At 51.4% G+C, this 26,803-nt stretch overlaps 7 protein-coding genes and 1 non-coding gene across 8 annotated transcripts; 4 read left to right on the top strand and 4 right to left on the bottom strand.

Annotated features, from left to right (window-relative positions):
- Positions 1–1,731: 1,731 nt before the first annotated feature.
- On the top strand, positions 1,732–2,157 carry SMAC4_07700 (uncharacterized protein; the record flags this gene model as incomplete). Its single annotated transcript, XM_003350845.1, has 1 exon — positions 1,732–2,157. One exon carries the CDS (start codon positions 1,732–1,734, stop codon positions 2,155–2,157), a length of 426 nt encoding a protein of 141 aa, XP_003350893.1.
- Positions 2,158–5,258: 3,101 nt separating this feature from the next.
- Positions 5,259–6,170, top strand: SMAC4_07701 (uncharacterized protein; the record flags this gene model as incomplete). Its single annotated transcript, XM_003350846.1, has 2 exons — positions 5,259–5,417; positions 5,499–6,170. The coding sequence occupies 2 exons, from the start codon at positions 5,259–5,261 to the stop codon at positions 6,168–6,170; spliced, it is 831 nt and encodes a 276-aa protein (XP_003350894.1).
- A 1,053-nt stretch (positions 6,171–7,223) lies between these two features.
- Positions 7,224–7,859, bottom strand: SMAC4_07702 (uncharacterized protein; the record flags this gene model as incomplete). The annotated part of the gene is made up of 2 exons (XM_003350847.1): positions 7,224–7,682; positions 7,740–7,859. The coding sequence occupies 2 exons, from the start codon at positions 7,857–7,859 to the stop codon at positions 7,224–7,226; spliced, it is 579 nt and encodes a 192-aa protein (XP_003350895.1).
- A 2,282-nt stretch (positions 7,860–10,141) lies between these two features.
- SMAC4_07703 (uncharacterized protein) lies at positions 10,142–11,084 on the bottom strand (the record flags this gene model as incomplete). Its single annotated transcript, XM_003350848.1, has 2 exons — positions 10,142–10,750; positions 10,878–11,084. 2 exons carry the CDS (start codon positions 11,082–11,084, stop codon positions 10,142–10,144), a joined length of 816 nt encoding a protein of 271 aa, XP_003350896.1.
- A 2,208-nt stretch (positions 11,085–13,292) lies between these two features.
- SMAC4_07704 (uncharacterized protein) lies at positions 13,293–14,524 on the top strand. The gene is made up of 2 exons (XM_003350849.2): positions 13,293–13,851; positions 13,927–14,524. Exons 1-2 carry the CDS (start codon positions 13,654–13,656, stop codon positions 14,485–14,487), a joined length of 759 nt encoding a protein of 252 aa, XP_003350897.1. The 5' UTR covers positions 13,293–13,653; the 3' UTR covers positions 14,488–14,524.
- Positions 14,525–21,217: 6,693 nt separating this feature from the next.
- SMAC4_07705 (uncharacterized protein) lies at positions 21,218–22,729 on the bottom strand (the record flags this gene model as incomplete). Its single annotated transcript, XM_003350850.2, has 3 exons — positions 22,100–22,729; positions 21,587–21,912; positions 21,218–21,482 (listed from the first exon to the last, which is right to left on the bottom strand). Exons 1-3 carry the CDS (start codon positions 22,229–22,231, stop codon positions 21,218–21,220), a joined length of 723 nt encoding a protein of 240 aa, XP_003350898.1. The 5' UTR covers positions 22,232–22,729.
- A 991-nt stretch (positions 22,730–23,720) lies between these two features.
- SMAC4_14159 lies at positions 23,721–23,792 on the top strand. Its single transcript has one exon. It is a non-coding gene; the product is annotated as a tRNA-Gly (tRNA).
- A 208-nt stretch (positions 23,793–24,000) lies between these two features.
- On the bottom strand, positions 24,001–26,132 carry SMAC4_07706 (uncharacterized protein). The gene is made up of 3 exons (XM_003350851.2): positions 25,989–26,132; positions 25,723–25,932; positions 24,001–25,667 (listed from the first exon to the last, which is right to left on the bottom strand). The coding sequence occupies exons 1-3, from the start codon at positions 26,060–26,062 to the stop codon at positions 24,365–24,367; spliced, it is 1,587 nt and encodes a 528-aa protein (XP_003350899.1). The 5' UTR covers positions 26,063–26,132; the 3' UTR covers positions 24,001–24,364.
- Positions 26,133–26,803: the final 671 nt, after the last annotated feature.

Raw genomic sequence — 26,803 nt, 5'->3', positions numbered from 1 at the left:
ACCTCTTGTGCTCGGTGAGTGGTCCAGACAACTGGGTTGGAGAATGGAGAAAAAGGTTCGGTCTCCAGTGACGCAGGTACCAACACGTGGGGGACCGGGGTGGACATTCAATGAAAATCAGGGGGCGGGGAAGAATTCTGGACGAGGTTTGGTGCTGAGGAGCACACGAGAAAGGGGTCCGTGCTTGCTTTGTGTTCGGTGATCGTGATTCCCTTTGTGCACATCATTGCCCTGGGATGCCGTGCTCGTCATTGTTTCACCATTCATTTCCCCATGTCTCGCCTGTAGACGAACCAACATTTTGACAAGCAACGGTCTTGCATGGTTCTATCGTCGGGGAACACATTCTGGAAGACTGAATTGAATGGGGAGAATATTCTGAGTCGGGGGGAAATTCCATGGCTTCCTTTGGTGCCTCCTTGTGCGACCGAGTGGTTAATTGCCGGTAAATCAAATCGAATGACTGATGGCTACCGGTACACTAGAAGATGCCCAGGTGAGACAAGACTCGGCGACTCGTATCAACCGGACAACTGAACTGGTTCGAGGCCGCCGCGCCCATCCCACTCTGCTGGCACTGTTGATCGTCTTCATCATTAGCTTCTTGCTTGGTCGCCTTGATTTGCTCGCTTGGGCGCAGCCTCGGATTGTGGGCGATGCAGAGTTTTTAGCCGATATCCGAACACACACCACCACAATCGGATGGCGGCGGACAGACAATGACTTTGTTCTCTCATTACAGTGCTTTCGATATCTCATAAATTCGAGCGATAAAGTGCGTGGCCCAGGTTCATCCCAAGAATCGAGCATAAAACAAAACGGCGTCTCAAACTCGGCAAATCCACACTGGACCCGTGTTTTGTCTTCATTTTTGTTAAAAAGATTGGATGGCGCTGTTGTGTCAGCAACTGAGGGCAATTGATCCCTGCTCTCTTTTGATTAATCAGTGGGGCTGGATGTCGTACCCTTGCTTCTCTTAGAGTCGATTGACCAATCAATTGTCTAGACGGAAGAGGAAAAGCGGAGCCCGTTTATCAGTTTCGGCGTCGCGGGCATCCAGAGCTGCAGAGACTCCATTCCGAAGGGCAGGTGCGAGTGGAGGACTGCTGTTGTGGGCGTGCTGTGCGTTGTTGAGCTGTGGGCAGCCACGACAGGGTGCAGTGGCACCATGAGGCCCCGGGTGGTCGTAACGAACTGAACCTTTCTTCTTTTCCTTCTTCAACTCTTCTTCCCCTCTCCTCTCCCCTCTCCTCTCGAATCCTTCGGCTGCGCTGCCACGCTTCCTCTTCCTCGCTTCGCCCAACCTCCACCAACCACCGCCCGGCTCTCTCTAGTCGACTGCAACATCAGCCAGGAGGCCCGATAAGTCGACCCTACATTCGTTCTCTACAATTACCAGGGCCATCCCACACACTCTCTCTCTCCCCGACCCAAATCCATCCAAATCCCCTCACCACCAGTCTGTCATTCAAACAAGCCTGAGCTTCCGGTTATTCCGCGCCCAGTAACAATAAACCCACCCTTTCATCTCCGAACTCGAGATCCGACAACGCAGAATCTTCATTCACGACATCATCAATCTTTTACCATCGCATCCGACTTCGAAAACAATTCACTCTTTTCACCTGACAACACCGACGCTTCGCTTGCGCAATCGATTAACACCCTCGTCTGCGACACACGACGACAAAACTTTCTTCCACCTCGCAACACAATCAGGAATCTATCACAATGGGTGTCGGCCTCTTCGAACGCATCCAAGCCAAGATCGAGCTCTTCCGGCTTGAGCAGCGCTACACCCGCCGCCGTCATCGTCGCTCCACGTTCGTCTCCAACGCTACCTACGTCGACGGCGAGTACGTCTACAACACCCCCAACACCACCGGATCCTCGGTGAACTCGAGCAAGACCAACTCCACCAGGGAGATGCCCTTCTCCCCTGATGTCGGCGTCAGCTCGCCCAAGGAAGAAGCACCTGCCAGGAAGGTTTCCAACAGATGGTCTACTGTGCCCGGATTCGGCAGCAGCTCGACACCCGCGAAGCAGCCTAGCATGGAGAACGTATCGCACCAGCACCATAACTCCGAGAGCCGGTACCAGCAGAACTCGTGGGGGAGGAGCTCGAAGCGCGTCAACTTCAACGAGGCCGATCGGTAGAAGCGCTCCGCTCGTTGGGTTGTTGCTGTGTAGGCCGATCACCACTGTTCGCACTCGACAGTGAGCGACATGATCAGGCTTGCACGCACAACTTCTTCAGGTAGGACATGGCCATTCCGGAAACGGATATGTCGCCTGTCTTCCCATTCACATATTCTTCACGCCCCCATGACACTCGATCACGCCACGAACTTCCCTGTTGGAGCCGATCGCGCTTTTGGCAATCCATTACATGCTCCCGTGGGGCCCTGGATGCGCGATACGCCGATTATCGACTTGATGACGACGAACTATTGCCCGTTACTTTTCTTTTTGACTACCGCGCCAGTTCATTATGGTGTAGAGCTGCGCACTCACGACTGACCACAAGGCATACTATCCATCAGTGGCCTCTCACTCCTTGATGGACACGAACCTGTTTTTGATTTTACTTCCTTTTCTTGGTTTGGCGCGGACGCGTTGTATGCTTTTGTATCATACATGCTCTGTGCCTTTGACGGAGGAGCAAGGAGGACCACCTGTTGATGTGCCCGCATCTTCAGCGGCAGCAGCTCTGAGCTCCAGTTATTTTTGTGGGTGGACCTGGGCCCTGCATGCATGCATGTCACCCATGCACTGGAGCGTGCTTGAAGCGGCCAGGGAGAAAGAGGTGGTAAGGAACAGCCACAAGGTCGGCGTCCACCTCCACGGGGAAAGCAGGAGAAGGAAGAAGATGAGGAGGAAGAGCGGGCCAGACGCCGCTGGATAACGTCGCCCAATGTTATTAACGACAACTGGAGGAATACGTTAGACTATGTATTACGTTCTTGTAATTAGATCGGGAAAAGGAAGAGGAAGATATGGAAATGACAAACCATCATATATGCACGAAAGAACAATGAGAGAACGTGCTTGTCGTTATGCGTGTAAACGGATGCTGCGTTCTTCCGCTGCGATGCACTGTTTTGTAAGTAGGATGGGAAATACTCGCCTCCTGTTTCACTCATCCGGGAATCCAGCCTCGTGTCATCCGCTTGCTTGTGATACTGTGACGACAAATCATGGTCCCAACCTTGCTAGCAGGACATGGGACCACGAAGAAGAAGACAGGAAACCTGCGAAGAGGCCACCGCGCGGCCACAGACACAGAGGTTTACCAACCGTCGGACCAACAACTTTCGTCCCGCTAAAACGAATTCACTTGCACCCCATTTTTCCGTTTTCTCTCTCGCTGGTCAGTTACTCAAGTTACCAATAACTTCTGACCATTGGGACACCGCCGGCAACCTTCCTTGTCCACACAAGCTCCGTTCTGTTCCGTTTTCTCGAGATGTTTGGGGGAGCCAATCCGTTAGAACCGCCCGCTGACCCTGGAATAGGGCTGCCAGATGGAAACATGCCAGGTGAGACGGGACCCTGGCAAAAGGCGGACAGGGCAGTGGTTCCGTGTCCGAAACGGAAGGCGTACATTAGTGCCTTTCGAATTACGGTGCTATACCACAGGCGTTGTCCAGCTTGTCTCGTAAAAACGGAAACTGCACGTATGGAAGTTCCGTCGCGGCAGGTGAGACATACCGGGGACATGTACAGCACATGGTTGCAGTGGCTTTCTTGGGCTGGGTTATTTGTCTACCACTATGAATGGGATTGAAGTGCCCCGATTGGGTACCAGGTTTCCCAACCTGCCCAGCACTGCTGCAGTTCCCCCGTACGTCTCGAGGAAACATAAACGGAGTCTCCCGTCTTTGGGGGCCCGGGATCTGATTCCGTCATTTCTGGAGTTTACTCGTCTGTGACGGAACTGGAGAACTGGGGGGTGCCCCTGCCTAGTAGAGGCGACGATGCATCCTTCTGTAAAACGGGCCGTGATAGTATGACATTTGAGAGCCTCTTCAAGCTTTCCGTCGCGTAACTTCATTTAGTATCCGAGAGAGCGGTTAAAACGCCCGAAACGGAACTTAGGAATTGCTCAGTAAAGGTCCAGCCGGTCCAGAAAAAAACGAGATAAGCCGATGTCTGAGAGCCTCTTGCAAACTCCCCGTCGCGTGGGTGGTGTTGAAGTATGAATATCTAAAACTACATTATGTATGCGTCGGTGGCTAGGTAGGCGGAGATTCTCATTTGGCTCCGTTCTTTATGTATCTACATTTGCCGTATGGAAATCGGGATGTGAAATGGGAGCTGGATATAAGGTACTCAACCTTCTTAATTGACTAGTTGTTAATGTTACTGAAGATTGGCATTGACTTAATTCTTAAAGGTTCATAATAACGGAAATGAAACAGTCGTTTTTTGAGCGGGAATGGCCAATGTTAACGCCAAAGGAGAGCAGAGGGGGCAAAAACGGTCCTTAGTAGAAGACGTACTAAAACTATACAGGCCAACTCCGGTATTCGCGATGGCTTCCAGCTGAGGATAAAACGTAGTTGCCTAAGTATGTGTGACGAAGAAAATACCCGGGAAAGTAGCGCCTTAGTTAGTAACAAGACAGATCGGACAAGATAGAGATTTTCTGCCGTTTCGTCTGCTACCCGGGGGTTTGGTCAGCGATTGGCCGAGATGCTAAGAAACGTTAGGACGAGTACAAGCTTCCCCTAGCGGAAACAAACGGAGTAACAGACGCCCAACTAAATCATTGGAGAACGGATGGGAACTTGCAACCAGGCACCATGTATTCGAACAATCGCAGGAGTAGGGCGCCGTTTCGTTCCGTTAATTATAACCATCAGCTCTAAGCTTGCAAGCCGGGGTCGTCACCGCCTGAACCCGCCTCGGGGACCATCCCACTCAGGATATTCCTACACGACCACTACTCTGGGGGAATATGTGCGAGCAAGAAGAGATTTGACCACTCTATTAAATCTTTGGCCTCTCTTTTCTCCCTAGCCTCAAGTAAGAGATGGCTTGTTATAAAGAACAGGCTCCCCTGCTTCCAGATGGCCCAAACATTCGTCTTTTATCAATCAGTAACCTCATCGGAGTCATCAGAAACTTAAGGTACCAAGCAGTATCTTGGAGGAAGACAGATCCGACATCCCATTTCGCATCATACGCACCTACCTTATATCACCTACCGCAAGTTTCTCTATATTCCTACCTCTATGGATAATAACAAGTTCGGGATGAATTACTTTTCACCCATCACGGACCATGTCGTCTCCCAGGATGGCTTTCAAGCTATCTTGGACCTTGCCGACGACGGATATTATAACAACCAAACAAGGTCGGCCAACTTCGGACAGTCACCCGAAGCTATCAGCCGACTAGATGATACTAATCCTGTACGTTCCGTCCATCTACCCTGTTTTTTGTTGTTTCTTGAACAACCTACCATGCTGACACCGCTAACACATCCGACCTAGGACGCTGTCGCCAACTTTTATACCTATCCGGAACCTCCCCCTTTTGTAGAGGAAGATTTACCTGATGCCGACTGGTCTCACCACTTTGCTCCCACTACCAGTGACGTGCAGGACCTTCAGGACGAGGGAGTCACACCATCCTGTGATGAGGTAGCTGGAAACATCACTTCGGTTGTTGGCACTGTCAACCATGACAATCTCCCCCAAAGTCTACCTCCAGACTCTCTTCACATTCTCAACTTTTCGGAGCCTCAAGCGCCCCGGGTCACACACCCTGCACTCAATGAACTCGATAGCATGCCCTCTCCTGCCCCAGACATCGCACTAAGCACTCCATCTTCATCAGACAACGAGAGATGCAACCCATCTCCACCGAACAACGAAGGCCGCGATCTCGATGTCCGCGGTCGTCGCTACCACTGCTCCAATTGCGGTACCTCTTCCAACACAAAGCGCGACCATGAGCGCCACCTCTCGACCAAGAAGCATCAGAAGAAGACCGGCAACGGTAGCGGGGGCAGTAGCGGGAGCGGGTCAGCTTCTCCCGTCCCAGGGTACCATTGCTTGGCACCAAGCTGCGAATACTCTCGTGGGGGAGGAAAGACGTTCACTCGGGAGGATAATCTGTGGAGACACATGAAGACTGCGCATCATCTCAAGGCGCGAGCGTGAGGTGATATGGAAGCGTTGGTTGAAGACTGGAAGGTGAGGCAGGCGCCTGGATATAACCTTTCAATGGACTAAAGGAACCACATCACCTTGCTGAATGAAGCCTTTTGTGATGTGTGCATGACTGGCACGGTTGGAGCATGCTTGGTTTTCTTATACTCCTGAATTTGTTTGCTTCTTTTCCTCGGCACAATTTTCCTTTTGACTTCCTTTTTCTTCTCTTACTGATATCATCACATCTTGGATTGTCTGTTTTCCTTCTTAGAACCTTGCGTCAGATACAGATATTTTCTTTTCATTAGTAACTGTACAGCGATACTGCGCACAAAGCGTTGCAGCACTTGGTGAATTGTATTTATAGGTAGCGTTGGCTGTAATATCCTCTTTTGGTTTATGTCACGAACATGGATTTGCATCCCAAATCGTTGCCGCATGCCTTGAGCGCGGGTGGCTTGCTTAGATGATGCGCTAACATGTCACTCCCAACTTAATGTGTGGACAGGGGAATTTTGCGATAGTGTCTTAGTGCCAAGTCTTTCATGGAGTTGTGGACTTGTGGGCCTGTAACGAACTTCCAGAAGCTGCCACCTCACTGACAACAGTGCCCATTGTTAGAGGTGATATGATGCCCTCAGCGGCAGGGATTGAGAAGATGGAACATTCGCGTATGTCGCAACAGCTCTTGTTGTTGTATAAGTACCATCGTGTATGTGTGCATAATTATGTGATGTTTACCCCTGTCAGATAGTAGGTAGCTTTGTACCTGGTGTTACCGACAACGCTGTGTACAGCTAGGTAAATAGGCCGGTGCAACTCCTTTTCGTCAAAAGGTTTGTCCATGCCCAAGCTCCCAAGGTCGGCAGGGTGGTACGGTACCGTTACAGTACCCCACGTTCTCAGCACAGCCCCCTACCTTATTTCCCCTACTCATTGGTACAGGTACCCCGGCATAAGATGGAACCCGACAGGAATGTTCTGTGTTATGTTGCAGCCGGTGCAAGGTGCAAGGGCATTCACGCAACCACGGAATGAAGCAGAGTGCAGTAGTGAGAGGCATTATAGCTGCTTCTTAATATCATGCACCTGCCGAATGTGTCTCCACACGTTATCCTCCCGAGTGAACATCTTCCCGGTCGCACCGAACTTGCAACCCAGCACAGGGCAATGAAAGCCCGTCGTATCTGACTCAATTGGTTCCAAAGGACTATTGCTGCCACGGATCCTCGTGTTCTTCTTATGCTTGTGAGTTCTGAGGTGCCGATTGTAGTCGCGCTTGATGTTGGAGGAGAAAGGGCACGGTTGACAGGTGTAGCGATAACCATTGGTACCCGGGCTCACCGGGCTAGGCTTTGAATGTTGCTCGGCAGCCATGGGAGGCTCCAGCAAGGGCTCGGGTGGGGCATGGTTGGCGTTGTGCAAGGGTGGGTGTTCGTTGAAGGTGGGTTGGGGAAGCTCTCTGGGATTCTCATCAAATCCTTGAAGAAAATCAAGCTGCGCCCACTCGTGGTTAGGGAACTGCCTCAGAAAAATTAGCAAGGAAGCAAAATTTTAGAGCCACACTCAGATACATACCATGCCATCTATGTCAACAGGTTCATGATTGGGACCTGGGACCACCCCGTGCATCGTTGTGTTTGGAGTGTGGTTCATGACAGCGCCGTCATGATGCATGTACGTATGCTCGGAATTCATGGTGTTTGGGTAGGATAAGGCTGATCAAAACAAAGAGTATGTATCAAAAGTCTAGAGTACTATACAAAGGAGCATCCAAAGATACCAGTCGTTTTCAGTATCGGAACGTTGCGCGGTGAGGTTGAGAAAATAGCGAGCTGATTGGATGTACCCAAACACCCGTGGCTGTTGCTTCAGAGGTACCTCGGTATTGGTTGAGAAGACGGTATTGCTGCGGACATATTTCAAAAGAAAAGGAGATGGGATTGGAACTTTTGCAAACACACTTGCAGCGCTCTTTATGGGAAAAGAAAAAGAGGACATGTCCAACTCATTCTCGGAGAGCCTTCAAAATTCGTGGTGTAAGTGTCGACCAAACTTCGCCGGCGAGATGTAGGCTGCTCCAAATAGTAATGCCGTCAATCTGCAACTGCCCCCTGCAGTGAAACATGAAGCTGGCACCGGTGCGTCCTGATTTGATCCTCGAGGCTACAGAATCGCATTCTTCCGTTCCTATTGGACACCCGTCTCCGCGTCTACGTCAGCGCTTCTTTTTGTTCTTTTCTTTGTGCTTCCCCACAGGTCCGTTCCTGCCTGCTCTTCAATAATACCCGTTGGCGAGGCTGACAGCCACAACTCCATTCGGTAGAAGTGGTGAAGCCTCCGGGCACGGCAAAACCTACTGGATAGCTGTAACCCTCAGAATTTGCATAGGAAAGAGGAGGAATAAAAAACTACAGCAAAGGATGCAGCGAAAGAAAGCGACAAAGAGGGAAATGAGACGATACTGCTTATGGATGGTGGAATAATAGCAGAAGAACACATACCTCGTGTCCCTGAGATTATGTTGAACGATGCATAGTTTTGTGTACTTCATTAGGTGGTGATATTTGAACAAGAACTTTGCAGCGGTTTTACTCTTGCGATACGCAAGATACATATAGAACAACTGTGGAAGAACTCTACCCGGGTGTCAGTCTCGAAAGTTTCAAACGTTTATACAACAATCATGGAGGCGAAGCTGTGGAGAGACGAAACCCACAAGAGAGGATAAAGCAAGATTATAGTAGGTACTTGGAGTGAAATAACAATACCTAGAGCTGTAATAACATCTCATTCCGTCCTGTCATCACGTGAACGGTCGCGCTTGGCAGCCCGAGGCAAGAGTGGGGTATGTACACAGTAGCACTCCACTCGATGCAGCGGAGACGTGTGGGGAACCCACTGAACCACTGCAGGCACAGAGTCGAACTTCGGCGCTCACCACCCACATTGCTCGTTTTTTCCTCCCGAAACATTCGACCTCTTCACCTCCGTCAATCATCCAACTACATCAAAGCTCTTCAATTGAAATCCGCCATTCAACAGTCCCGACGGCTTCCCACATTATGCTTGACTTTCGCCGCAGAAATGCCTGCCCACACAGGCGCGATGACCGTGCATGACCCCCGCGGCCTTTGCGCGTTTGAACGAAACAAGCGAATGCCACGCAGAGCCTGCGACGAAGACTTTACATCATATCTTCAATCCCGACGAGGACCAGTGACTACGCTGCCAAGATCGCACGTGGACACCCGATTGAAGCCGCTGTCATTCCCAGGAAAGCCGATCACCGGCTCGGGAGATTAAGGCGGATGGGGTGGAGACGGCACTCCCCCCGCGGCCCGGCCCGTGTCTGACCCTCCGTCCCGTGGGAGCCGTTGGTCGACGTCCGAGAGTTGAACTACCGGAAAATGCGAGAGACTCTGGCTCCAGAAGCGCTGACCGAGACACCAAGGGCAGAAAGATTGGGCAAGAAGTTCCGGCAATGGCTTTTAGATCTTCTAGCACACGACGGGTCGTGGATACTGCCAGCTCCTCGGTTCGGGCTACTTTGCACCACCACCATCCCTGGACGCCAGTGGCAGAACGACATCATCCAGAAAGGTTTCACATGATGAAGTGGGTTTAACATTGATGGACACTCCTTAGGTTCAAGAACCGAACAACTGGTAATAAAAAGGCTTGTTTCGCCCATGATGGTTATATCTGTCTAACAAAGACCTTCCCCATCCAACAAAGAGTTTCTCTATCCAACCCGGACCCACACCTTATAAAAGAATTACTGCAGTACAAGCGGCTATGCCGTGGGGGTTATAGAAAAATAAACGAAAATCCAGAACGAACAGGGAAAATGAAAAACAGAGACAAAAAAAAGCCAGAGATGACAGCAAGCAGATAAAAGAGCCAGAGATTTGGGCATGACGACAAGAAGCGGTAAAAGCGTGTATCGAGGGCCAGATGAGCTTCAGTCCACTCGTCATCTACCTTACTCGCGCCATGATCTGGACCCTATGGACCGTCCGCATGTGGCTCCACAGACTTTCCTCGCGACAAAACATCCTCTCTCCCTCCCGATGGTATCGACATTCTGTAAACGGGCAACGGAATTTCCTGACGCTGGGGTCTGGGCCGGCGGTGACCCCATCGATGTGGCCGCTGTTGATGATGGCGATGGTCCGGTGCTTGTTGGTGTTGAGATGACGCTCGTAGTCGCGTCGGTTGTTGGAAGAGAACTGGCAAGCGACACAGGTATAGCGGGGGCTGCGGGTGTTGGACGAGGAAGTTTGAAAATCGGCCGCTGGAGCAGCTTGGGGTTTTCCGATGACATGAGGCGCGGCCGGTTTGTAAATGGGCTCGGAAGCTTGGTCCACGACGGTGTGGCTTGCCATGCCCTCGCTGGTGGTGGTTTGCCCGTCAGTCTCGCCCTCGGAGGCCCAAACTGCGTGGAGCTCGTAGGCCCCGTTGTAGTCTTTCAGAGGAGGGAACTCCTGAGAACACCACGCTGAGGCGGATACCTCTGGAACATGTCCTGCGGACCGATGGACACCAGCGGACGAGGGAGAGGGATGAGTCTCATGCTCGGTGGAGGACTGGAGAACCAGATTGATGAGTTAGTGGTCGCGACTTTGCACCAGTGTGGATGGTGGGGGGAGAAGAAAGAAATGGGAAGGAGGATGGCAGGAAGGTGTAAATATCATGAATGCTTGAAGGACGTACATTTCCAGCCATGTGTCGTGCTTCACGAGCGTTCTCTTGCACTTGTCCGATGCGATGGGACAGCTTTTGACCCAGAAGGGTGATGTTGCGGCCACTGTCCATGGGTGGCGCGAAGCCACTCATATCGGCATCTAATGTTAGGTGATGATCATCAGCGCCGATGCCGTTGCCGGAAGACGAAGAGTTCGAGGTGAAGTTGTTGAGCATTGCGGTAAAGTGAAAAAGGAAAATCAGCGAGATAGTTTTAGTTCTGTTCTTAGATTGAATGGTTGATAGTTTGTGGAAGAGCTTCTTGGTAAGAGGTGAGGTGGGAAGAGAGCTTTATACTTCTCCTTACAACGTACAAGGAGAGGCGTCTATGCCCGGCTGACTGAGAGGCGCGAGTCTGGACTATCGTGGATGAAGCTTCATGCCATCCTCTATACGGTAAAAGAAGAGACGCTGATAACCGGGTTACTGAGAGGCGCGAGCACTCACTGGCTGGTGCAGTGAGAACCAATCTGTGAGTTTCCGGGACCATTGTAGAGCCTGTTGAGTGGTGCGAAGCAGGCTTATAGCCGGAACACTCGTCCAAACCAAACCCAGAAGCGTCTGTTGTCCGTTGGGAGCACAGGCAGAGGTGGGAAAACAAGTGCTTTTGACTGCCGCCCTCGCCGGCCTCCCCGCCCCGAGCCTCCTGTCCCCCGCCGACAGGTAATCCATGATGTATGTTCAAGCACTTGTAACCGCTGTATTCGTCGCCCACCTTCTTCTTCGACTTTCGGGTATTTAGTTCAGGACCTGTCAGCTCCTTCGGATTTTCCCTTTCCTCCTCAGCCCTATCCATATTGTCAAACTCTCCAATTCGTTCCATCCTTGATCTCAGACTGCTCGCTGATGTGTCGATCCCACACCACACCGGGAAACAAAGAGACCTACATTCGTGGGTGAAAGGTCTTTAGTGGACGCACGCCGAGGAACTCCCCTGAACCGCTGAAAAAAAAACCAATGCCAGCGCTCGCCACCCTCCTCACACCCCTCAACAACCGCCCAACCTCACCTCGCCATCAAACGTCAACTCCCCGATTCCAATCACGCGAACAGGAAGCGAACACGTCCGGTCCTGATCGATTGAAACTCGACTCGCGCGAAAATAACGAAGGCACTCTCCGTCGCAATGGACCGCGATCTCCGGGGTACAAGTCGGTTCCAAACAAGCGAACGCCCGGTCACGGTGGCCCTCCGGTCTATTCTTCGCTCGACTCCGAAAGTCCGACAGCTGCCCATCTATAGTCGTACGCGCGAAATAGAATTGAAACCATCGTCGTTCTCCGGGCGGCGCCAATGGCGGCGGACACGAGCGGGTGGACACGAGGAGACAGAGTTGTCATAGTTAAAGAGGTGGAACCGCGGATAAATGCGAAACCATAATCAACGGGACGGTAGTGCCCGCACGGCCCGGTCCGCACCGTCGATCTTGGAACGTAGTCCGTTAACGTCATCCAAATGAATGAATGAATGAATGAATGAATGATGAATTTTTCGACTGAGTTCTACCAATACTAGATAATGAGTCGTGCCCGCGACGGCGGCTGGGCATAGGTACATAAGTGCGGGGGAAAAGCATCGGTCAGCCAAGTCGGACCGTGGCGTGGCTTTGCGTTAAAACCCCTAATTTCTGTGCAGTTTCGAAAAACTATTTGGAAGACCCTTTTCCTAAGCTATCCCCGACATTGCGAGATTTTGAAAAGTGGATATTATCCGAGGAGAACGCCTTCCTTTCCGATGTTGAATTAAAAGAGGTTGAGAAGAAAATTCCGATTAGAATGCGGCCCAGCCGTTTTGGGTCCAGCAAGCGGCGTTCTAAGGGGAAGGCTTTCGAAGAGCGGTTGTCGCTCGTCTCTCCGGCGCTCTTTCTTCTCAAGATGCTTTTGAACAGCTCGGTTTCAAAAGCTATGGCTGGGGACGAGACGGCGGTGAACTCTCCAAAGGCCGCCGTCGTGGTCGTGATTGTAGTTTCGAATGTATCTTCCCGAGTTCGAAATGATAGAAAAGTGGTGGGTTAGGCCACCGATATCTATTGTACCAAAAATAGGGTAATCCTAGCACGGCCACTAATAACCGACTAACAGTGGGTGCCAAGAAAAATATTTTCGCGGGAGGGATAGAAATTCCTGAAATGCACTTTTTTTAAGATGACTGGGTGTAGAAATAACGTTCTCGGGGCAGGACATCAGCCTGCATATCTTAGGTCGCCTGTGGCCAATAGCAAGCCGTCCCCTACCACCATTTCGACTGCCAGCTCACCAACTACGATACTTTGGGTATACCTTGCTGTAGAGTTATCTGAGGCAGAATTCGTGAGTGATGACAAAGCCGTGCGGCATTTCGGCCATGATCAAGCTGTACAGTTAAGATTCCGTACTACTGCTCCCAAGGTTGCCAATCAGGCCTAGGGGCACGCCCAGAAAAGGAAGGGGGTTAAGATAACACAAGAAGAGAGGCTAAACCATCTAGCCTTTGAGCGGGATTCTGAGGTTTCGTCCAAAGACAATAATTCGTCATACGCAGAATTGAACAATTCACCGGCCTTCCCTCAACACTCAACCCACCATGTCGGCCACCTTGTGCCCAAACTTGATCGACCAGGCATGGCCTCTTTTTCTTCCCCATTTACCCGCGAAGCTCGCGGAATAGAAAAGGAACACTTGCCCGCTCCTAACGGATCAAATGTAGCTGCAAAAAGCATCAGTCACGAAGCCTACTGCAAGCCTACCCACCTACCTACCTAAGCACAATGGAGTGTAACCCGGTGCCAGCCTTCAGCTCCCCTGTCAATGACGGTAGCCTCGTCAAGTCCGTCTTGAGCGTTGAACCCAACATTCAGGTTCCGTTTTGTGACATTGCCTACAATAGCGACCGCCTAAATGCATCTTGCCAGATGTATGAGGAGGTACAAGAGTCCATCGATCCAACGCTTTTGATGGCAAGCCCTGTACGTTCTTGCGCAATGAGATCACCAGAGGGACATGTGGTGACAGCAGCTAACAGCTTGACACAATCATCTCAGTACCTGATTGGCATCCAACAGATTTCCCTGTTTCCCAACCTTTCGCCCTCCGAATACAAAGCCATACCTAATGGTTGGCCTCAGCGAGCCTCTCCCGACAGCTCTCATGCCCCGAGCTTCAAAGAGGACGAAACCTTGCCGTCCCATGGTCCGACCACTGGTCCGAGACCTCTTTCTGATCAGTTCTTCGAGCCGCCGCCACCAGAGACGCCCATCTCTGCCGGGACTCCAGTTATTGAACCCCCCACTCCTTCATCTCCAGCAAAGGACAAAGACCCATGCGCTCGCAGCGTCAGTCCCCGTAATGCTCGCTACGCTTGCGAAGATTGCGGTATCTTCTCCAAGACTAGACGCGATCACAACCGTCATCTCAACACGAACAAGCACAAACTCAACGTGACTAGAGGCGCCCCGAGCGCTGGTCCTTCCGGCATAGGTGTTCACTGCCCGGTCACAGGCTGCAAGTTCCACCGTACGACTCCCGGCGGGCGGATGCTGTCTCGCGAGGATAACCTGTGGAGACATATCAAGAAGGTGCATGGTATGGAGATGAGCAGGTAGGATGGCGGCGAGTTCGGGGGAGAAGAACATTTCTCTCGGATCGTCCTCCGCTATGGGCCTGCCAGCCCACTTGTTCCGTATCCGCGCCTTTTCTCGTCTCAATCGGTTACTCTTTAGTTTCAGTCCTACTTGACTGGACCTTCCCGTCGAATTCCATCATTGTGTAGTTGCATGATGTATCTGTTCTTTGTCCATCGGGCGCAAATCGAAGGCCATATCGGGGGGGCCGGTCGTCGGGTTCGGTTCTTGGGAGACATATGCTTGTCTATGTGTGGCGCGCATGTCTTAACGATGTTATTTGGGTTATAGGCGTTGGGGCCTTTCCGAAGCGGACATGATGTCGAGATAACCAAGGGGCGTTATGACGTCCGGCGCGATGTATCCCTTCATCCCTCCATATCAGTTTGCCAGATTCGTCTTCGCTCTTGCACCTCAGTCGTTCAAATTGAATTTCCAGCTTATCTTTCTCAGCTCGCTTGTTTGTCATCCTAGGTGGTTGTAATCGCAATGGTGTGCGGGCGGCGGGCTGTCGAGGACGGGCAGTTGTCGAGATAGATCCGATTGATGGTGTCATGATTGTGTCCAGGAAACCTTTTCCATCGAGAGTCGGTCGCTTTTGGGAAAACGCGAACAGGAGAAGAAATTGCGGGTTAGTGCCGATGAAATGAGGATAGATGAGGAGTCAATCAATGAAGGTGAAAAGATGGGCGTTTGGCACCATCTGTTGCGTGGGAAGTGGGAAAGAAACAGAGGAACGGTGCACGGATTATTCTACAGGCGGGAATTCCAGGCTACAAGTACACAAAGGCCTTTATGTAACGTGTCGGGTGATCCGTTGCATTGGATAGGATTCCTACATAAGGCGACGCAAAGCTTGCTGTGAAAGACAGATCGTTAGCGGTGACTAACAGAAACTGGGCTCATGAAGATTGGGTAGCTAGGTGATTAGACCTGATAAGGTAGCCCTAAACCCGCCGACGGCTACTGGTGTAACAGCGGTGAAACAGGTGGCTTTGGCCTCCCCATCCCCCCCCCCTCAGCATTCATCAAACCTCCCCTAGTCCTTCTTGATGTTGTGTATATCCCTGAGATGTCTCTTCATGTTTTCCTTCCGAGTGAAGGTTTTCTCTTCCGCATATTTGCAGGTCAGAACGGAACAATGGAAGCGTTTTGCTCCGCTGTCCTCTTCAGGTTTTCCGATTTTCTTGAGGCGTCTTCTTGTGCCCTCGTGGCGTTCGAAGTCTTTCTTGCTCTTCGCCCACAGCGTACCGCAGGCGCTACAAGTGATGCGTTTAAGTGAGTCGCTCCTGGCCTGGGATCCGAGGTCGACCCCAGCGCGTCTGTCGGGGCTTTCGAGAGTGGGTGCCGACGTTGAAGATAACGTTGCTTAAGCCTCGTGGTGAAGGAGGCCGGTCGGGTCGGAAAGGTGGCCGTTGTGAGCCCACTCTGCGTCCGGCATACAGTATCCAAAAACGCTGTATGTGTTTTGGAAACCGGAGTTGTCAGCTAGGAGCATTGGATCCACAAATGCATGATGGCTATAGTTCTGGATAGGAGATTTTGGGGTTAGCAAAGATCCGAAGAAACCCAAGGGCTGCAACACACTGTTCGCCAGGACTTGAAGGCAGCCATCTGAAAGCATGGCTCAAGCAGTCGCTTCGAGACCTGACCAAACGAGGACGAAAAACCCCTGGAAAGACAAAGGCAGACGTGAGAATGACGTACGAATTCCGGAAAGGCAGAGTTGTTCATCCTTCTTGTGCTGAAGCAGGCAGATGAGCGTGAGACGATTGCAAGTTCAAAGATTGTGCTTCGGTCTTGCGGTTTAAATGAATCTCAGGCACTGAACAACGCATCGATGGGTGAGGACGAAACATACCTCCAATGCCAGCCACGATGAAGAAGGACTTTATAAGATCGATGGGACTTGGGCCTCGAGTACTCAAGGCACCAAACGGGATGGTTGTTTGGAGGCCATGATGCTCAACTCGGGAGCCTACTTTGGGGCTTGCCTCTATCCACGTAACGCTATGGACTCATGATTGAATCTTTTCGTTTGGTTTTGACGGCAAAGCTGAAAAGCAAATTGACCATGATGCCCTACAAGATGTCAACAAAAACGGAGAACGACCTAAATGTGCGTGCTGATTCTCGCACTACACACGATGTATGTGATGGCCGAGGCTCACCCGGCAATCAGCCCGTACAGCGCACATGGGGAAAGATCAGGTACCTGGGGGAGGATCTGCGATCTACCCATTAATATTGAAAAGATTCTTCCGCCACAAGTATCTCTATCGGTACCCACAGACAAAATCTGGACAAACCAAAGTCACGGAAAAGCCCTTCAGTGCACCTGGCTTCGATTCCAATGTTCCCAACCATCTGACAGGCTCCTCGCCGAACGAGATAAATGACCCCAAAACAACAACACTGTACTTCAGGCCTCAAGGGCACGGCCAAACCTTCACGACGATGGATTTGTTTTGCTCTTATAATCTAGAAATCACGAGAAGTTGAAATTCTGCTCAAGGCCGTTCCTGACCTCCAGTTTCTTCTCTGATTTGCGGTTGATGCCCTTTTCTTCTTGAGATTTGGGCGGTATTTCTCGCATCCTATTGCCTAAGTCACCCTTGCGTGTGTAATCTTCCCCATCTTCGAGCCACCAGCCCTTGGCCTCTGAAGATGCAAAATACCGGCCCTCGTTTTTCGTACGATGCACCAAAAAAATCGTTTGTCCGGAACTTGCACAGACGGGCTGGACATGTAGATACCTACCTATCTTCCGTGCTCCAACCTATTGCAACGAATGCTTTTGAACGTCAACGCAATCTAATGCATTTAGTTCATCCCGTGCGTTGATTAAAGCGTGACTTGAACTTGACTTGGGACAGTCGAGTATGTGACGTGTCGGATTGAACAGTTGTGCCTTCCCTCCCATCGAGCGTTTTTATGACGACTGGATATTTCGAAGGTAGGTACGTACGTACGTACACCCTTCCCTTCCTAGGTAGGTACCACCGAAGCAGCGACTTGAGCTAACATCAAGAGGTTGATCGGAGACTCAGCTCAGGAAATTGCACAGCTCCCACATCCTTCAGGGGGCTTCCTGTTGTTACCTTCCCTAGCCCCGGCGCGACCATTGGTCTGGACCTTCCTGCTCTACCTACCTACCATCAAGCAACTTCCACATTTTTCAGTCAAGATCTGAACGGCAGGCTCTTCCGGCCTGGTCAGATCCCTCCTTCAATGTCAGAGGTGCACATCTATAGATTGTTTCTGTTTGTGTTGGCGGGTCATGCCTTGGTCTTGACGTCCATTCATTGCAGTGGCACTCCCGTTCTGGGTACCTTATTCAGGCTGCCCTGGTTTTCTGTTTACTCTGCCTCCGTTACAAACACAGTCAACCCACATATTTCGTTGCCTTTCAGGTTTCCCATCCAACGGTTTGCTTTCTCACAATCCATCAATTGTACAAGTGCACATTCCTAGGTACACCCATGGCCGGGAATTGTCTTCGTAATCTTTTACGAACGATCTCTCGGCCGCGATGTATGCACGCCTGCCGCTATGGGATGAAGACGACTCGGGCTAATGGGCCAGTCTGTCTCAAAATCTGAGGCCGGTGATTGACATACGTACCAATATAGCTATGCACTGCTCGGTTTCCCGTATAATTCTCCTAGTGCAATTATCACAAAGGCACTAAACGTGGTCACGATGCGTGGAAGTGGCACCAAGTCACGTTGTAGAGCTATTGTGCACTTTGACCCTCTCCCCGCGGTTGTCGGTACACATCAGTACGGAGCCCCCAGCCTACAACGAAAGTAAGGTACCTTACACAAAGGTCCCCATTCTCACCCCATCACATTCGGCGTGAGGTGAGGCAGTATGCGAGGAGAACTGCCTTGGTCGCCTCTAAAGACACCAAATCTTCCCAACTACCTCATGTAGCGGTTGCATGCCCAGGTACAAAGGTTCATTGATCTCGATAGCGCTAGCATTCCTGTCAGTCTCTGGCGAAAAGAGTTGGTGGGAGGAACCGGGAACGCAACACTCACGGGTGTTCAAACACGGCCTCCAAACGCAGTCTGAGTTGTTGCCAATTTTTGAACCCTTCATATTGGACCCTGGTGCCTGTTGTGTGAGTCTCACGCGTGCTGGTGTGAGTGTGTGGGTGGGTGGATGTTTGCTTGCATTTTGGGTCTTCTTCCTCACTCCTCCCCGAAGGACATGAAACGTCTCAGGGGTAATGTGCAAATAAAGGTGCTTAGCCCCTTGCTTGCAAATGCACAATGGCGCCTCGCTGCCTTTTTGGTCGCCGCTTTTTATCGCCTCTTTTCCCAATTGAGCCACTCTACGACACTAATGCTCGGGGAGGCCAGGCAAGCTGGCCCTGGCCCTTCAGTGGAGGATATCAGGCTGGTTCCTGGTTTCTACAGTAGCTACACCGTAAGGAACGCCCATTTAGTCTGATACGAACCCGAGTTATAAGGGGTACCTAGGAATGAAGCGTGGAGGTGCAAATGAGATGCAAATAGAATTAGAATGAGGAAGTGTGAGGGCACTAATAGAATGGGAGTTGAAATGCTAGTACTAACAATTATCTACGCGAGGTTTCGGAAGGGAAGATATGCACACCGGGCGTTCATGCCACCCACGGCCGGTAGCTGTTCAAGTGCACTTCCCTGGCGCGCCTACCCTTTGACACAGTACGCGGTTGCCGCTTTCAACAGACAACATCTCAAACTCCGGCCAATCAAGGCCCCCAACCGTCAAGTTGCTCAGGAGAATTGGTCTTGTTACATAGGTATCCAAGCGGCGTGTCTTTGAGCCCGGGGACCACGATGAAGTAGACAAACATTGCGCTGACGAGGAACTCTTCAGCACTTACGTAGAGGTACCTCAGATTACAGCCTTTTCTGTCTTGATTCGGTTTCAGATGTACATCATACGCAAGCCAATCATATTACTGGAATGCTTCCAGTAACCCCTGCGAGGCGCGTAAGGTCAGCAGAAGAGTGGTCGAAGGCTCTTAGATCAACTATTCCGGGACTATACCTGTTTGAGAAAGACTCCAAACCGCTACCTAGGTATTTGTGCACTTCCCTTATTGTTTCCTTTGTCAGTTTACGCCGCAACTTCTGTCATTTATCATATTTCGCGATGTAATCGTGTCACTTATCACTCGTTTGAAGCTTATTAGCCTTGTAAAAGCGCAAAAAAAGGGAGACAAGGCTGTATATCCAACGTGCAACCTTCTCAAATTAATGCAAATGGCATAACTGCCTCACTGTTGGAACAACCAGGTAACAAAGGTCGCCGCGTCGTGAACTAATTCCGTTACTGCCAGTGCACAAACAGAACCCGAGCCGCCCTCCAACCGAGTGGAGTGGTGATATTCGATCTAGATTACACGCGATGTGAGCGGGTCTGTCCGCTAAACCCAGCGTTATTCCGCCTTGTGTCCCTTTGGCGGCTCCCATACCAGGAGGCTGTTGTGCCGGGTTCCGTCACGGGATATTTGGTGTACTAGAAAGACCGGCCGGAACTACTGGAAACGTTGCCATCCCGTCTCTTCATTCAGCTCATCCGAGTGCTGTCAGTTGAGGAAATAATCCAGCCATCAGGACGTGGGTTCTGTAAAAGGACTAGTGTAGCCTCCCGGCCCCCAAATTGGACAGGGTGCAAAATTTCGTAATACCCAGTCCACCCCCGACTCTGGTCCCAGAGCACTCTTCTCATTACAAGACACCAATGCAGTGAGATTCAGTGACGAGGTGACGATGTAGGGGAAATGGAAGAGCGGGCTCGGGCCCGAGTCGTTTACGCTGATGCCCTGTACCTACTTGCAGCAACACCCACATCGCACGCTAGTGCAACAACGCTATCTGTTAGTGACGGGCCCCCTATAAAAGTCTTGGCAGACACGTTGACTCAAGATCAAAGGCGACGTCGTCTTGGACACTCGTCAATTTCCTCCCCTTGAACCTCTCGTGGCGTTCCCATACTTTGCAGACAACTAACGCAACATTCTTGGTATCCTGAGAAACAGTTGAGTTTGCAAAGAGTTGCCTTTATCTGAAAGCAATACCACCATCTGCCGCATTTACCTACCCACCTTACCGCTACCCATACCCCCTCTGCCTGCACTGAGAACAGCCAGTAACCACGACACTAACATCGCACTACCTATATAATACCTGACCTAAGAAACCCGCCTACCTACCTGACAAATGGAAGTAACGACGCAATCCATCCCTTCCAGTAAACCACCCTCTCCTTTCATCGGTGCATGCACATGTGGCTCGCAAGCAGTCACGCCTCCAGCACCACAAACACCCGCGTTTCTTCCTAGCCCAAACAAATGGAATGTTCCATTCGAATTGATGACTTCGATCTCGCTCGTCATCCCCGGAAAGTTCCCGACGAGCCTGCACCGCACACGTGTCACTAGGCGGCAACTCGATCAATACCTCTACGCAGTCAGAGGATGCTCTCCTGATCAGTCCAAAAACTTCCATCTCTTGATCTTTTCTAACAGTCAAACTAGCTACGCCTATTCCATCAGTTCCATTTCTACCTCTCCAACCTACACAGTAACGTATCTTCTTTTGAACTCCTGCACTAGTGCCACTCATTCATTGCTTTTGCCCTGACCTTGTCTCCAATGCTAGACCTTTATGCCGATGCTCCGGGACTCCCTTTGGATTCCATCTCCATGTCCTTATCAACGACGATGTACCGTTTCCTCATGCCTCTTCAGGCGGTCCTTACGGCGGTACTTGAACTCGCAGCCACCGCACGCGGCGTAAGGGCACGTCATCTCGGGGCTTAAGCTCCATCCTGTACCGCTCAAGTCCTCGGGCCTGTCGTCATGTCTGTCATCGATGTGTCGCTGCATGTCCCGTTTGGTCGTCGATGTGTGGCCGCAGACGGGACATGCGATGGACCGGCGATTCGGATAACTGGGGCTGGGACTGGGACTGGGGCTTCTGTGATGAAGGTGAGGGATGTCAGTTTGCGGTGCGCGCACATTCGAAGAGCGTGGGCTCGGCTCCGATGGTAAGGTAGTTGTAAGTGGTTGAGACACGCTTACCCGGGGCCGGTGTTCGGTAGAGGTATGTGAAGCCGTTTTTGTTCTGGAGGAGGGGGGACATGAATCGGTGGTCCTGAATTCTCCGAGGTTGAGAAACATGAGCCTCCATTGTTGGAAGATTGGCCGCCGGTAGGGAAGAGACCCTCGAGGGGACTGCTCATCTGACTGGGGCCGGAGCCGGTGACCGTGGGCATACCGTTCAGCAGGATGTCGATTCTACCTCTACTACCCATCTGGCTCTGCATGTGGCTAGGATTATGTGTCAAAGGATTCCCGAACGCGAAAGGGTTGTCCCAAGGCATGAGATTGCTGGGCTGAAATTGGGGCTGGGGGATGTTGTGTGAAAAGCCCACAGTGATAGCTGCTTGAGGAGGGTTTCCATGGGGAAAGTATAGCGGATTAGCTACCACATTGGGGGCGTTCTAAAGGCAGGATAGGTTAAAATAAAGCTAATTGTGGACTGGACCTTGTTATTCCTCGTCATAGAAGAAAGAATGCAAGACATGGACTCACCGAGGCAAAGTTCGCAAGATACTCTGAGCCATGTGCATTACCATATCCCGCGCCGGCTATGGCGTGTGTCCGCTGTCCATATGCCGCAGGCGCGGGGGTTGCTGGATAGGCGAAACTCTGGTAATGCCTCATGGCTGCTAGGGCAGGGTCTTCTCCGCCCTCGAATGGAAGGCCAAGTGTTCTACTTCCCCAGTGCACGAGGGCAGGGTTGATGGAAGAGCCGAACCGATAGCCCTACAGAAGCACTCGGAGATTAGTGGACGGGAACATATCGAGCTGGATCCTAGATTCTGCGCATCTCACCAGGTCATGTGACTCTGTGTTTGACTGGCTGCTTTGGCTCTGCATCGGATTGCTGCTCGGGGGTGGAAAGGTCGGAATTCCAGACGAATAGGTTGATGTCGTGGCGGTCTGTCCTTGAGCATCCAGTGCAGAAGTCAGTGTTGGAGTAGGTGCATCGCCGGCGTGGGGAAAATATAAAGGTATATGGTCAGAAATGTGCCCCATCTCGTCGCTTTCCAATTCAGCTATTTGGAAAGGGCCGGAGGCGGACCAATTCGGTGTCATGCTGTGACGAAAATCGCCAGAGAATGACATTACTCCAACTCGGGTGGGTGTATTTGCAGCAAGAGTCAAATGCTGCAGGTAGTGAGATTTCCAGGAGACGACACATTCGCAGCACTTCAGGTCTTAATCTTATTTATATGCAAAGGCATGGAGTCGCCTTCATTCGGAGGCCCGCACAGCATCTAACCTAGTGTTATTCATAATGATCTTCTAGGATGTTTCTGAGGTGGAAGTCCACATGTGTCCTCGGGATCCTGAAGGTCTTATACTTGCTGGCAGATCATCGTGCAGGCCATGGGCTTTGCTGCAGTGGTTCCAGGCCTCTGTCCAACAGATGGTTTAGACCAATGGCATTGACCACCAAGAGGTGAGATGTTTGATATGAGGCTCTGAAATAATTAGAAGCGTGTTCGTCGGGCAAAGAACTGCCATTTCGATGATACACAACGCGAAGGTCGCGAGCGTGTCGCGTCCCAATTCGAGCGGGTTGGTCCGCCGAGCCGTTTATGCCGTCTTGGGCCTCTTTGGGTGTCCCTATGGTCATCAAACCACTCAAGCCACTCGTGGCCTCAATCGCGAGGAGGGAAGACAATTGGACAATGACTGCATTTTGAAACACTGGCACGCAATTAGTCTTCCAGTTGGAGATGAAAAGGATGATGACCAAATCGGTTGAATAACCGCGGAACGGTTCATGTCGCGTGCTTGAAAGTTGCGTGTTTTCCCAACCTAGCGCGTGAAGGAGGAAGGTTCCCCAGAGAAGCAGTCTCGTCCCGGTCAGCTTGGATAGTGGGCTAACATTTTGAGATTAGTTCGTCAAATTTTGGATGTTTCGAAACGGTGAAGCTCGGAAGATTGCTTGAACAGCAGAAAGCTTTTGCAGTTGATGATCATCCGCATGTTCAGTGGTGCAGTGGTGCAACCGCTTTGCAGACTGCAGGGGGTAAGTGCACCTGAGGCGCCGCCGTTGACGGTTGTTTGCAGCCATCATTCAGCGCCACAACTGCCATCGTTTCTACATAAGGCCTGGGGAAGCGTACATGTACAACAAGAAGCGCCAATGGTCTAACGGCTAGGATTCATCCCTTCCAAGGATGAGGTGGGGGTTCGATTCCCTCTTGGCGCAACTTTTTTGAATCCTTTTTGTCCTTTCCTTCTTTGCACTCGGTTGTCGGAACTGCTTGGGAACGATTTCCTTTTTTGTGAGAAATTGTCGGTCTTTTCCGACGTTGTATTGCTTCCGCTTGAGATGTTGGGAAATGACTCCGTGCCAAGAGTTGGTGATGCTCACGAGACACCACCCATGCCAAAACAAAACCATCAGCTTGCCAATTTTGGGACATGAGCGGGGAGTAATTACGATATTTAGAGCAACGACAAGTTGACTGACAGGACAGAAGTTGAGTTATTGTAAGATTCAGGTACGTCTAATAAGGATTATCCAAGAACTGGTAGTATCAAGCAGAATCCCAGAAACAAGTGTTCCATCCGCACGCGTAAACATCATACAAAGAAGCTCGCAGCCCACCCCGACGCCTCAGAAGTCCCAAAGGAATTTCAGACAGCTCAGCGACAACGTGAACAAAAAAGTAAGCGAGAAGAACCCACCCTAGCCCTGATCGCGAAGCACGAACTACACAATCCTGAACCGCAACCGACGCCATAATCCTCACCAACAATCACCCAAGACATTTGAAATCAGACAGCGAACCTAACGACCCTAAATCCCCTAGGGTGCTTATCACTCTCCCTATCGACATCACCGGCAGGAAGCCAATGCGGACTCACATACGAAGCCTGTGAAGGCGAGGAGTAGCTAACCGAGTGCCGCCTCCGAGGGCGGTGTTCGGTCCTCGTTCTGGGTTCATATGCGTCAAAGTCCCGTGGGGAGCGTGGACTGGGGAGGTGAGCGTCCCAGTGGGTGCTTGGAGCTAGGATATTGGGGCTGGGGATGTTCCAATCCGTTAGCTGGTCATCGGGTCGGCGCTCTCGCCTGTCGCCGTGTCCATCATGATCGTGACGATGCCGGCGATGATGACGTTGCTCCTGCTCCCTGTCTCTGTGTTCGTGCCGAGTATGGTCGGGCTGCCGGTCATGGTTACGATGGAGCTGCGTCTCCTTTGAAGAAGACCGCGGAGACTGCGGCCAGTCGTATCTGTACTCGTACTCACGTTGGTGGTTGTCGTGATGGCGGTCATCGCGATGATGGTGATCACGGCCGCGACCCCTGCCCCTTTCTTTGCGGCGGTAGTCACGGGGCCCGTACTCATACTCATCATCGGCGTAATGTCGCGGGGCTGGAATTTCGTGGAGGATCTCTTCGAACCGAACCCGAGGCTGATGCGCTGGTTCGAGCTTCTTCGGCGGGCGAGCGGGGACCCCGGGAACGGCTTGGGGAGCGGGCTGTTCAGGCGGTAGTTGCACATCGTTGTAGGGAGGAGGGGCGCTTCCTGTAGGCGAAGCGGGATTGGATCCTAATCCTCCAGCCAAAGTAGGCCCGGAGAGATCGTTCCAAGTCTCCCACTCTCGTCTGTGCTGTCCGGCTTCTTGTTCCTGCCTCATTACGGCTCTTTCCTCCTTATCTTTCCTTTCTTTCTCTTCTCTATCCCACACGGTTCTTAATTCTGTCTGGTATCCCCTGATGACACCCATCAGCTCCTTTACAAGCTTCTCGTAGTCTTTGCCTTGTCTCTCGAGACGGGCGATCTCGTCGAGCAAAGGCTGGATTTGCTCCTGTTTGAAGGTGGCGTAGGAGGCTAGGATGGCTTGTTGGAGGTAGGGGTCATAGTTGGCAGAGCGTTCGTTGTGTTGTTGCTGGAGGTGGTCGAGGGAGGACCAGATGAGGGCGAGCTCGGCTGAAATCCATTCTTGGAGGGCGGGATTGTCGGTTTGCGGCTCGGAAGGCGACTGCTGATACTCGGGTTGTTGGTATTGATAGCCATTGAGTGTAGATTGGAGGTCAGGCCATTGAGCCCAGGAGACATGTTTGAGGTCGTCGTTCCTGTGATCAAAGGATTAGTGTGATATGAGGAGGAGGATCGTGACGTGCAGCTTACCCCTCTGCTTCGGAGTCGTCTTGAAAGAGCTCATAGCGGTACTCATACTCCTTTCGGACCTTCTTTTCCCGGTCACCATGGCGTTTGGAGGGCTTTCGGTGGATCTCTACCGTCTCGTGCACATGACGTTCTTTCCTTGGCCTCGACTCCCCTGAGGTTCTCTCAACGGAGCGGGCTCTGGAGCGGCGGCGATGGCTTGGTTGTCGCACGCTATCACAAGTCAGTTTCTGACAGATAATAAACTCCCAGAAAGAACAGGCACTCACACATAGTACTCGCTCTGGTAAGAGTCCTGGCCTATGAATTCCCGGAAAATCCTGGAAAGAGTGCTGGGTGCCATGATTCGTCAAGCTTCAAGTGACAGAGTGTATTGATTGGAGATTGGAACTAAGGAAAAAGATGACGAGCAGACTGATCTAACGCCATCTTGAACAGATCATATATAAAAACAAGCTTGGGCAACGAGAGCTCCTAACAGCACTCAAAGCTTTTCTTAGTTCGTTGCTTCAACAAAGGAGCGACAGCACCAACATGAACTTCCATGTTAGCAACTGTGGGGAGGACAAAAGCGCTGGTCTTTGACTTCCATGATGGAGTGACGGGATGGCTGGACAAAGCGTTGGGCGTACACCACATTTTTGGGACAAAGGAGCTCTGATAGCTTTTGGGAGGGCTGCGCCGAGCTCTAGACCTACATGTGTGGTAGAGCTTGTAAAGCGTAGAATAATGAATGACGAAAATCGATTTCTGTTAACGGAGGTGTTGGGCTTTAAAAAGCCTTGTTGGTTCATGCAGGTCACCGAGGGATGCTCTTTGATGGATATTTGCATCCATTGTCCCTTGCCTTGTTGGCGGCCATGCTTGCCGGTTCCGCGCCCTTTGGACTGTTCGCACTGGTGAGGGGCCGGGGTGAGGTGCATGTCTTCAATGAGCATGTGGGGAAAATGGTGAAAGCTTCTCAACCACGTCGGTGGGATTGGCAAACATTATAAAAGGAAGGGGTCTCGAATTTGTCTCGAACTTTTGATCTTGTGAGCGATGTTCTTCGCCTCGGTGAGGGTCATACTGGGGCCGGTCACCG

This window comes from Sordaria macrospora, chromosome 7 (assembly GCF_033870435.1).
Source record: "Sordaria macrospora chromosome 7, complete sequence".
Lineage (NCBI taxonomy): Eukaryota > Fungi > Ascomycota > Sordariomycetes > Sordariales > Sordariaceae > Sordaria > Sordaria macrospora.
Note: the sequence above shows the minus strand (reverse complement) of the source record. Positions and strands in the feature narration are given on the sequence as shown.

Coding starts and splice junctions, on each gene's coding strand:
- SMAC4_07706 (XM_003350851.2), bottom strand. CDS start 26,062: ATGGCACCCAGCACTCTTTCCAGGATTTTCCGGGAATTCATAGGCCAG. Junction 25,933..25,988: donor TACCAGAGCGAGTACTATGT/GTGAGTGCCTGT, acceptor GACTTGTGATAG/CGTGCGACAACCAAGCCATC. Junction 25,668..25,722: donor GACGACTCCGAAGCAGAGGG/GTAAGCTGCACG, acceptor CTTTGATCACAG/GAACGACGACCTCAAACATG.
- SMAC4_07704 (XM_003350849.2), top strand. CDS start 13,654: ATGGAGTGTAACCCGGTGCCAGCCTTCAGCTCCCCTGTCAATGACGGT. Junction 13,852..13,926: donor CGCTTTTGATGGCAAGCCCT/GTACGTTCTTGC, acceptor CAATCATCTCAG/TACCTGATTGGCATCCAACA.